The 11,806-nt window shown below is 43.3% G+C and overlaps 1 protein-coding gene across 4 annotated transcripts in view; it reads left to right on the forward strand.

The window, feature by feature from the left end:
- Positions 1 to 11,806, forward strand: part of SLC25A48 (solute carrier family 25 member 48) — a 41,168-nt gene extending 29,362 nt beyond the window's left edge. For 2 of the 4 annotated variants that reach the window (XM_007101394.2, XM_055086371.1), the window contains 2 exons: positions 8,136 to 8,265; positions 11,440 to 11,806. In XM_007101394.2, the coding sequence (XP_007101456.1) occupies positions 8,136 to 8,258 (123 nt within the window). In that variant the 3' untranslated portion in view covers positions 8,259 to 8,265; positions 11,440 to 11,806. Of the gene's footprint in view, positions 1 to 1,820; positions 1,919 to 3,363; positions 3,566 to 8,135; positions 8,266 to 11,439 lie in introns of those variants that run through there. The other 2 variants (XM_055086372.1, XM_055086373.1) reach the window with 2 other exon arrangements.

The raw sequence follows: 11,806 nt of genomic DNA on the forward strand, positions 1-11,806 counted from the left end.
TGCATCGGCAGGCGGACTCTCAACCACTGCGCCACCAGGGAAGCTCTCTCTCTCACTCTTGAAGGATAGTTTTTCTGGATATAGAATCCTTTGTTGACAGTTTTGTTTTTTTTCTTTCAGCACTTTGGATATATTCGCCCCTTGCCTTCTGGCTGCTAAAATTTCTGATGAGTAATCTGCTCAAAATCTTATAGAGGATACTTTTTATCTGCGTTCAAGATTCTTTGTCTTTCAAAAGTTTATTATAATGTGTCTTCTTGTAGGTCTCTTTGAGTTCATCTTCCTTGGAGTTCATTGAGCTTCTTTGATGTTTATATTCATGTCTTTCATCATGTTTGGGAAGTTTTTGGCCCTATTACTTAAAATATTCTCTGCCTCTAGCTTGCTGTCTCTCTCTCTCTCTCTCTCTCTCTCTCTCTCTCTCTCTCTCTTCTCCTTGGACTCCCACAATGAATATGTTGCTCTGTTTGATAGTTTCCCACAAGTCCCTTAGGCTCTGTTTACTTTTCTTCTTCTCTCTCTCTCTCTCTCTCTCTCTCTCTCTCTTCTCCTTGGACTCCCACAATGAATATGTTGCTCTGTTTGATAGTTTCCCACAAGTCCCTTAGGCTCTGTTTACTTTTCTTCTTCAATGTTTTTTCTTTCTGTCTCTCAGACTCAATAATTTCTCTTGTCCTATCTTTAAGTTTGCTGATTCTTTCCTCTGCCTGTTCAAATAAACCTTTGAATCATTCTAGTAAATTTTTCATTTCAGTTATTCATTCATTCATTCAGTGCTTTTCAGCTCCAGAATTTGTTTGCTTTCTTTCTGGGTTTTCTATTTCTTTATTGATATTTCTATTTTGTTCACATATCATTTTCTTGACTCTCTTCACATCTTTCTTTAGTTCTTCAAGCATCTTCAAGAAGGATATTTTAAAGTCTTTGTCAAGTAGATATGCTATCAGGTCTTTTTCAGGGACATTTTATTTTGATTTTTTTTCTTTGAGTGGACCATACTTTCCTGTTTCTTATATGCCTTGTGATTTTTTGTTGAAAACTAGACATTTGAATCGAATAATGTGGTAATGCTAGAAATCCAATTCTCCCTCTTCCCCAGGGTGTGGTGGGTTTTATTATTGTTTTTGATTGTTGTAGACTATCTCTGTGCCAATGATCAACCTGAGGTGTAAACTTAAGGTTTTCTCAGTGTTCTTCTGAGCCTGTGCCTTTCCCTGGGCATACGCAGTCACTTTCTAATTTTCCTCATACATGCAGTTGCTTTTGAATGTCCTAGTCTTTAATGTCTGGCTCCCAAAAGAGGAAAAAGAGAGAAATGAAGGGAAGGGAAAAGGGCACCATCCCTTTAAATTCCCTGGAAGTCACTTTATCCAGTGAACAAGGGGGTTGCAAGATGGAGGGGGAGGTTAAACAAGAATGACTGCCCTCCTCTTTGCACCTCATGATCAGAAACAGCAATCAGTGACCAGAACACAGATGTCCAATATTTGGAGGACAAGGTTCTCATTGCCCACCCTGGTTCCCACAAGCTGTGTGCAGGTTACTCCAGGAACATGTGCACAGATGCCTGCCAAAGGGCTTGGGATGGGGGATGGGTAGCTGCTACTGTGCTAAATGCTGACATTGACTGAAATTAACCACTGCCCAAACCCTCCCCTGGAAGTTGGAAGCCTTCAGTAAATTCCAGAGTTCTAAAGTAGTTACATCAGACAAATTCTGTCTGTGTAATAGTTATCTAGGTGAGGAGACAGAGTCCTGGTATCTTCTACTCTGCCATGTTCCTAGAATTCTCACCTCAGTTGTTTTTCTTTCTTTTCCAGTTTTATTGAGATATAATGGACATACAGCACTGTAGATGTTTAAGGTGTACAGCATAATGATTTGACTTACATATATCATGAAATGATGACCACAGTAAGTTTAGTGAACATCCATCACCTCATATAGATACAAAATTAAAGAAATGGAAAAAATGTTTTCTTGTGATGAGAACTCTTACAGTTTACTCTCAACTTTCATATATAATGTACAGGAGTGTTACATTTATCATGTTATACATTACATCCCTTGTATTTATTTATCTTACAACTAGAAGTTTGTACCTTTTGACCACCTTCATCCAATTCCTCCTCCCCCCACACCCCACCTCTGATAACCACAAATTTGATCACATTTTCTCTGAGGTTGTTTGTTGTTTTTGAAGTATACTTGATATGCAACACTATGTTAGTTCCTGGTACATTACATAGTGATTTGATATTTCTGTACATTTCAAAATGATCACCATGATAAGTCTAGTTACCATCTGTCACTATACAAAGATGTTACATAATTATTGATGTACATTTCCCACTCATGACTCATTTATTTTGTAACTGAAAGTTTATACCTTTTAATCTCTTTCACCTATTTCTCTCCTCTCCCACCCCCACAAACTGTGTATTCTCTGTATCTATGACTGTTTTTGTTTAGTTATTTTGTTTACTTGTTTTTTTTAGATTCCACATCTAAGTTAAGTCATACAGTATTTGTCTTTCTCTGTCTGACTTATTTCACTTAGCTTAATACCCTCTAGTTCCATTCATGTTGTCACAAATGGCAAGATTTCATTCTTTCTATGGCTGATTAATATTCCATTAGACACACACACATACACATGATTTGACTTACATATATCATGAAATGATGACCACAGTAAGTTTAGTGAACATCTATCACCTCATATAGATACAACTTAAAGAAATAGAAAAATACTTTTTTCCTTGTGATGAGAACTCAGACCACCCCTTACTTCTGGTAACCACAAATCTGATCTCTTTTTCTCTATTTGTTTGTTTTAGAAGTATAATTGACGTACAACACTTTGTTAGTTCCTGGTACACAACATAGTGATTTGATGTTCCTGTGCATTTCAAAATGATCACCATGATAAGTCTAGTTACCGTCTGTCACCATACAAAGATATTACATAATTATTGACTATATTCCTCACACAGTACATTTCATACCCATTACTCATTTAGTTTGTAACTGCAAGTTTGTACCTGTTAATTTCCCTCACCTATTTCTCTCCTCCTCAACATCCTTCCCCTTTGGCAACATCCTGTTTGTTCTCTGTATCTATGACTCTGTTTCTGGTTAGTTATGTTTGTTCATTTGTTTTGTTTTTTAGACTCCACATATAAGTGAAATCATACAGTATTTGTCTTTCTCTGACTTATTTCATTTAGCATAATACCTTCTAGGTCCATCCATGTTTTCACAAATGTCAACATTTAATTCAGTCTTGGCTATTGTAAATAATGCTGCAATGAACATAGGAGTGCATGTATCTTTTCTAATTAGTGTTTTTATTTTCTTTAGGTAAATACCCAGGAGTGGAATTGCTGGATTGTATGGTAGTTCTATTTTTAATTTTTTTTGAGGAACCTCCATACTATTTTCCATAGTGCTGCACCAATTTACATTCCCACCAACAGTGTGCAAGGGTTCCCTTTTCTCCACATCCTCACCAAAACATGTTATTTCTTGTCTTTTTGATAATAGCCATTCTGACTGGTGTAAGGTGCTATCTCATTGTGGTTTTGATTTGCATTTCCCTGATGATTAGTGATTTTGAGCATCTTTTCATGTGCATGTTGGCCATCTGTATGTCTTTTTTTGGAAAAATGTCTTTGCAGGTCCTCTGCCCATTTTTTAATTGGGTTGTTTGGTTTTTTGATGTTGAGTTATATGAGTTCTTTGTATATTTTGGATATTAACCCCTTATCAGATATATCATTTGCAAATATCTTCTGTCATTCAGTAGGCAGTGTTTTCATTTTGCTGGTAGTTTTCCTTCACTGTGAAAAAGCTTTTTAGTTTGATATAGTCCCATTTGTTTATTTTTGCTTTTGTTTCCCTTACCTGAGGAGACTGATCTCAAAAAATATTGCTAAGATTGATGTCAAAGAATGTATAGCCTATGTTTTCTTCTAGAAGTTTTATGGTTTCAGGTCTTATGTTTAAGTCTTTAATCCACTTTGCATTTATATAGGGTGTGAGAAAGTAGTCCAGTTTTTCCAACACCATTATTAAAGAGGCTTTATTTTCCCCATTGTATATTCTTGCCTCCTTTGTCATAGATCAATTGCCCATATAAGCATGGGTTCATCTCTGGGTCCTCTATTCTGTTCCATTGATCTATGTGTCTGTTTTTGTGCCAGTATCATACTGTTTTGATTACTGTAGCTTTGTAGTATAGTTTGAAATCAGGGCACGTGGTACCTCTAGCTTTGTTCTTTGTTCTTAAGATTGTTTTGGCTATTCAGGGTCTTTTGTTTTTCCATCCAAATTTTAGAATTATTTATTCTAGTTCCATGAAAAATGCCATTGATATTTTGACAGGGGTTGCATTTCATCTGTAGATTGCCTTGGGGAGTATGGTCTTTTTAATAATATTAATTCTTCCTATCCATGAGCATGGTATATCTTTCCAACTGTTTGTGTCATCTTCAGTGTCTTTCATTGATGTCTTATAGTTTACCAAGTACCTTTTACCTCCTTAGTTAGATTTATTCCTAGGTATTTTTTATGCAGTTGTAAATGGGACTGTTTTCTTAATTTCTCTTTCTGATAGTTCATTGTTAGCCGCAAATTTCTGTGTATTAATTTTGTATCCTGAAACTTTACTAAATTCATTGAAGAGTTCTGGTAGTTTTTTGGGGGCATCTTTAGGATTTCCTATGTATAGTATCATGTCATCTGCAAACAGTGACAGTTTTACTTCTTCTTTTCCAATTTAGATTCCTTTTATTTCTTTTTCTTCTCTGATTGCTGTGGCTAGGACTCCCAATACTATGCTAAATTAAAGTGGCAAGAGTGGATACCCTCGTCTTGTTCCTGATCTTAGAGGAAATGCTTTCAGCTTTTCACCATTGATTAAGAAGTTAGCTGTGGGCTTGTCATATATGGCCTTTATTATTTTTATCATAAATAGATGTTGAATCAATTGTCTTTTGTATTTTTTTAGCAGAAGCACAGTTTGTGATTCAACCAACAAATACGGAGTGACACATAAGAGAGATTCAAAAGAGATGCTCAGTTTTTATTTGAGATTTTCTTTCTATTTCCCCAAATATTAATGTATCATTTTTCCAAAAAGTCCTGTAGAAGCAAAATATATTGCTGATATTATTTCCTCCAAAAATTTACTGTGTTCTGTTAAAAGCAAAGTCCTAGAAAACAACTGACGTCAGATGATTGATTTCTTAACCTCAAAAGTGTCTGACCCACAGTTTATATTCAGAGACAGGTTTTAAGCAGAGAGAGCAATATTCAACTTGATTAACCACATCATTGACTGAAATTATTTTTTATTAGTTGCTTAAAAAATTTGTAGTATGTGAACATAGGAAGCTTCAAAAGGTATACGAGGATATACTGTCTAAATGTCCATCCTGTGACCCCCTGCCAGTCTTCTCTCAAAGGCAATCACTGTCATAAGTTTCTTGTGATATATTTTCAAAATATTCACAGCCTATGCAAGCATATATGTGTGTATGTATATTTATGTATGTTTGTATATGTGTTTGCATATAAACATACATAGTAACATGATTAAAAAAATAATCTTATACAGCCCTGGAAAGTTGGGTGGTCTCACAGTCAGATCCCCAGCAGCGGCAGGTGGAGCATCTTTTCCCAAGGCCGAGGGATGGCTCCAATCCTAGTGAGCTTGAGTGCTGGCTTTGTGGAGTACGCATTCCCAAACAGTTTTACTGCAGCTCACTGAGGCTGCAACCTATTCTCACTTCCCTATGGAAGAAGAACTCAGTGATAGTAAAGAATTGGAAAGGAGTGAAATAACGGCAATGGTACCCAATTTTAGCAGCCCCTTGTAACTCAGTGATTACCAGTAAAGCAGTCTTTATGGTAGGGAAACTAGTAAGTCCATGGACTTCTGGGGCATTCCCAAGTCAGAACGGAAGAAAGGTGGGGTAGTTTTGGATCCATTCTCTGCCTGCTGCAAGGATCCATGTCCTAAACCACATGGGCCATGGCTCACACTTGGAGAGCTGTCATCTGCAATAAGGAGGCTGGAGGAGTGACTTGATGTCCTCTAGCTCCACAGAGGTGACTGTTGTGAGGGGGTTTGTGACAGTGGGATGAGACTGGATCACTCTAAGGAGAGATGGAGGGGACCATTTGTAAGTAGGCACCAGTGTTGGTTACTCTTTGGTTCTGCCACTTGGGGGATCTGAAGGCCTCCCTCCACTCCAGGAATCCTCCATTACCACAACCACCACCAGGATGCTTTCAGCCCAGAGACCATTCTTTTTTCACATCAAGGAGTTCATTCGTTCATGCATTCATGAACTCTGGCTGCCTGAAGTGGCCCACGGCTCCGGCACGGCCCAGTGCCATAGGAGATGAGGATCACATTCCAAGCTGCGTCCTGCCTGGCTTGCCTCGCCTTGCAGAGCCAAACCCCGGTGCATACGGGACCCTCTGTGTGCACCCGGCATGGAATTTTCCTCTCAGAGGCTGACCCAGTTCCTTGCTGCTATTCAGTCACCCTGGCTGAGCCTGTGGAATTCCATAAAGGTTAGACATTAGAGAGGAGTATTAATGTTACAAAGAGCCTTCTTGCCCCCTACCTGAATTGCTCCAGGGTTTGGTTGGGCCACTTGCTCACCTCTGGGCATCTTAAGCTCCCTTCCCTGGGGCCAAGTCTCCCTCACCCCCCAAGGTACACTGAGGCCCTTCTCTCTCCATCCTGACAAAGCTGCATGTCCCAGGCTGCCACGAGTGCCATGGTGCAGGCGCCTCTCCTGAAGGGATGTCTGTCACCTGATGTCCTGGCCCATGACAGTGGCCTGCACCTACCCTGACATCACAGTGTCCAACAACTAAGAAAACTGGGGACATGTAAGGGATTTCTACCTTCTGAAAATTATGGTACCAGGTCTAGTCCGTAGACAGTAAATTATACAGGCATCAATAAACAGGTTTACATCTTATACCTGACAGTTCTCAGGTCATTCACACTTGGGTAGTGATTTGCCTTCAGACATGTGATCTCTTCCCAGAGAAGACATTTAATGACAGCTCCTCCCCATCCCACCCCTCACCAAGGCCTTTAGTTATTCTCATCATGTTCTAGGTTATACTGTAGTTACTCCTGAATGGGGCTTATCTTCCCTAGTAGGTTATAAACTTCCCAAGGGCTGGAACCATGTCACAGAGATCAGTGTCTACCCAGCACCAGGCAGGAAGATTCAGGGTGGAAGGAAAGCATCTTACCATATTCCCTAGGGGTGAAGACAAATACAGTCTTCTTGTATTAAAGGCCAGGTTTAGGCCACTGGTACTAATACTCCTCAGCACTCATACTAATGACCAAAGTGGAGTGCTACTCTGTATGAAGTGGTGACTACTGATAATAAGGATGGTGGTGTGATTGTCAACAGTTAAGGAGTGCTTTACTGCTGGACAGGCACTGTGAAAATGCCTTTAAAAGCAACGTCTCATCTATTCCCTCAAAAACTGTAAGAGGTCAATAGTATTATTACCCCCATTTGACAGTTGGGAAAATTTACTTCTAGAGACTGCTATTTTCCCAAGTAACACAGCTACTAACTGGCAAACTGTACCTGGACTCCAGGTGTGTCATCTTGAGCAGGGCCTGAGTTCCCCTTACCCTGCCCCTTTGGGGACGTCCTGTGAAGCACCTGTTACAGTTGTTGGTCATGGCCGGGTGCTCTGCCACTGCAAATCGTGTGGAGCTCTGACTTGCAGAGTCCCGAGAACCGAGCATGTGTGCGCACGCTCACGAGAGAGCAACAATTAAGCGAGTGTATGTGGTGTTTGCGGGACTCACCTGTTGGCGCATAGTATGTAGCGCATGCGTACCGGGCCTGCGAAGGAACGCGCCTTCAGAAGTGACGTGGCTGAGGGCGGGGGCGTGGCTGGTGTGTGTGTGCGCTGGGGTGGGGAGGGTCTCCACCTTCCCGGTCCATTGGGCTCTGTAGGGTCCAGCCTGGGACAGGGGGCTGCGTGGGTGGGCAGCAGCGCCGGCCCTGGCACTGCCCTCGGTGGCAGCCCTGTGGAAGGTGCAGGTCAGTGCCCTGTGATAACGCTGCCTCCTGCCAAAGGTGTTTTTCAGAGGCATCACGGTCAATGCCGTGCGGGGCTTCCCCATGAGCGCGGCCATGTTCCTTGGGTACGAGCTCTCGCTGCAGGCGATCCGCGGGGACCACGTGGCGACCAGCCCCTGAGCACAAGGTCAGTGCACCTCCTTCCCAGCCACTTGTGCCCTCCTGGAGCTTAAAACTTTCTTCTTTGAGGTGAAAATGGTGTGGCCTTCTGAAATTTGTGGCCTCTGTCATTTGTTTCCTGTTTAATCTGTGTTAATTCTGGGCTAGAATTGCCACCCTTCTTGTCATCAAAAAGCCCTTCTGAAATGCCCACCTGTGGCTGATGGTGAGCTGGACCCTCAGTAACTGAGGTCGGCACAGAACTTACCTGTTTATAGTGAGCTCACCTATCTGTTTCCCATTCAGTAGCTTCAACAGCCCTTGGAGAGACACGTGTTTAGCTTCACTGTACAATTTAAATAACCCAGGCTCAAGACTGAGGACTTGAACCAGGGTGCCCACCGCCTGTTACACAGGCAGCATCTCCCCAATCTCCCTACTGAACTCAGTCTAGGTCTGAGGACAGGCTCCCAGAGCTCTAGAGGACAGCCTCTGCTATACCATCCTTGCCTCCCTCACCCTCTCCTTTTCCTGTTCTCATTGTAGAAAGGTCACTGCAGCCAAAGGGATCTAAAAACAGAAATCTGAACTAGTGACTCCCTTGCTCCAGTATCCTCAATGGCTTCCCATTGCCCTCTAGGTTATGTGTCGGTCCTTAACAGCCTCGTCCTCACCAGCATCTTAAACATACCATCCTCACTCTCGCCTCTGGGTCTTTGTGCATGCCGCCCTTGCCTGACACCCTCTTCTCAGGCCTTCCTCTTGTTTTTGGCCTCACCAACTCCTCTTTGTTGTCCAGGCCTTGGTGTAGAGGTCTCCTCCTCCAGGAAGCCTGCCCTGATGTCTCAGCCAGGAGGATGTTTGCCTGCTGTAGGCTCTGCTCTGTCCCTACCACATGCCCTTGCATTATAACTGCCTGCCAGCTTTCCTCACTCCCCAGCCAGCATGAAGTTTCCAGGAGAGCTGTAACTATGTTTTCACCTCTGTATCACTAGTGCTTCTCACAAAGCCTGGCACACAAATGGCCACTCAGAAACACCGTTGAGTAGATGGATGATCAACTTCCAATATCCTCTCAGTTCCTCCCCTTCTTTTCCTCCTTTGTTTCTCCTTCTCGAGCCCCAAACTAGTTGTTTGCAGAGCTCAGAAGACGAAGTGGGATGAGTCACTGAATTTTCTAGAAAACAAGAGACCATTTTGCTTTAGTCGTGGTGACTGCAAATTCTCTCAAAAAGGATTGTCTTCATTAGGAAGGTCTAGCCAACCTCCCTGTTGACTGCCCTGGCGCATCAGAGTCTGGCTAGGATGCATGGATGGGGCCAGACCCTAGAGCCAAGGGAAGGGCAGGATGGATCAAACTCATGAGAGTGAGCCCAGGCCCAGCCCTGGACGCTGGCTTTAAATCACATGCTTTAGCTTTTCACTAAAGCACCTATATCCACAGCTTTCTGGCTTTTTGCCCTCTCTTACAAAAGGAAAAGGGCAGCAACACATTTTGCATAATTAAATATCCTGGGTAAAGAGTCACTGAACTTGGGTTATGTCCAGGACAGGGAAGAGAAGTCTGGTTCTTAAAGCTGTGCTCAGATACTGGCCACATCCCCCTTTTAACAGATGAAAGTGACTTAAAAAAAATCCTATCATAAAAATCAATGCATTTTTATTGTAGGAAAAAATAGAAAATACAAATAAACAGAAAGAACAAAATAAAAATACCTGTAATCTCATGACCTTGTTAATATTCTTCCAACTTTTTTATCCCCCAAATGGGATCCAACTTTACTCAGTATTTTATAACTCACTTCTCCCATTTACTAGTTCAGGACCATTTTTCCATGTCATTAAATCTTCAGCTGCAAAGCGGGTTTAATGCCAAGGCTTCACAGATCCCAGAGTCGCTGGACGCTTGCCTGAGCCATGGCACCCTGCCACTTGTGGCCACCCTGGTGATTGGCTGCTTCAGGAGGAAAGAAGGCGTTGCTCGCAAGCCCGAACCCGATTGTCCTGGATTTGGCCTTTCAGAGCAGTGCCCCAACTGGAAGCTTTTCCTTCTGAAAGTGCTCTGATAGGACAAGGGGGACAGATGTCTGTGTGCCTTTTCTTTGCTGGGGTGACAAGGGGGCTGGTGCCTCTCATGTGGAGGAGGGCATTCCCAGTGACTCTTCTGGAGCCTCATCTTGAACAAGCCTCACCCAAGGAGTTCAACTTCTTGCTCTAATCCAAGAACACCAAAGCCCTTTAATGAGTCCTGGATCTGAATTTATCAAGTCACGCTGAGATCTCGGGCAGGTCATGCCCCAGGCAGCAGTAAAACCCACTCTTTGAAGACAAGGCAGCCAGTGCCCGCCTCGTAACCTAGACTGAGGACAGAGAGGGATGAGGTAGTTAGAGAATTAGGGAGCCTAAAAAGTGGTGGGATGCTGTCTATCTGGATTCCTGGGCACAGGTGGTGGGAACGGCGTGGAATTTTTTCCAGATGCCTGCAGGGAATAGAGTCCAGCCCCAAGCAGCTCCGGACCCCTTCCAACCACCAGATACAGAGCTCTCCCCCCGCCCCCCGCTCCCACGAAGTCCTGGGAAGGAAGAGCACTTCCCTCTCACTCATCCACTCAGTTATCTCGCTCCCAGATCATACATATGAGTGACCCAAGGATCATTTGAAACCCAGTAAATACCGCACAAGGTGGTGGTTTTGTGATGTGGTTAGTTTTGTCTGTTCTCATGGAGAAACCAGGATCAGACTGTACGAGGAAGATGACCTTTGGTGGTAGAAGTGGGGTCCCAACCACTGCTCAGCGGTCAGCACTTGTGAATCCAAGCACTGACCTGAATTCACAGGTCCGAGGCCTGTGAATCCAACTGCACCATCCCTACCACCCCGCCAGCATCCCCTGCCCCCAGAACTTTCCTGGAATGATGCTGGTCCACCCTCTGCTGTGATATTCAGACTTCAATGGCCCACTTTCAACTTCAGGAAAATTCATTTTCAAGGCAGGAAGATACATGTTTTCCTACAATATCTTTTATCGAACTTTTACAGATAACCCCGGACAACCTCATAGCCTTTCCCCAGTCTGTTCTCATGGCGATACTTTGCCCAGTGTTGCTTCACAAAAACAGTTTTCAGATGGATTGACTCCTGGATCTCGCTGACTGATAACCCCAGTTAGATGAAGGTCTTACCTTTCCTCTTTCTTCCCAGAGCCAGCATCACCTGACCAGGGCCTCATTCTGCTACAGCTGATGCTGATGGCGGCGTCTCTAGAACCTGCGGTAGCGAATTTACTGAAGAAAAAGAACGCCTCCCCGCCGACCCTCAGCCGACCGGTCTCACCTCCGGAATCCCTGCTTTCCCAGTTGCAAGCACTCTTCCTCACCTCTGGGCTGGGGCCGCCGAGCTGCTGCCTTGGAAGGACCTTTGATTCATGACCATCTATTTCAGATCCTCACTGGCACCTGATATCAAGCAGGATCAAATAGACCCTGCCCCCGAGACTGCTGTAAACTCACTGGGAATTCACAGAGGAGCTGGAGTTGTCTCTGAGTTCCCAAATAAAAACATTTCTGTA

Source organism: Physeter macrocephalus, chromosome 8 (assembly GCF_002837175.3).
Source record: "Physeter macrocephalus isolate SW-GA chromosome 8, ASM283717v5, whole genome shotgun sequence".
In the NCBI taxonomy this organism is placed as follows: domain Eukaryota; kingdom Metazoa; phylum Chordata; class Mammalia; order Artiodactyla; family Physeteridae; genus Physeter; species Physeter macrocephalus.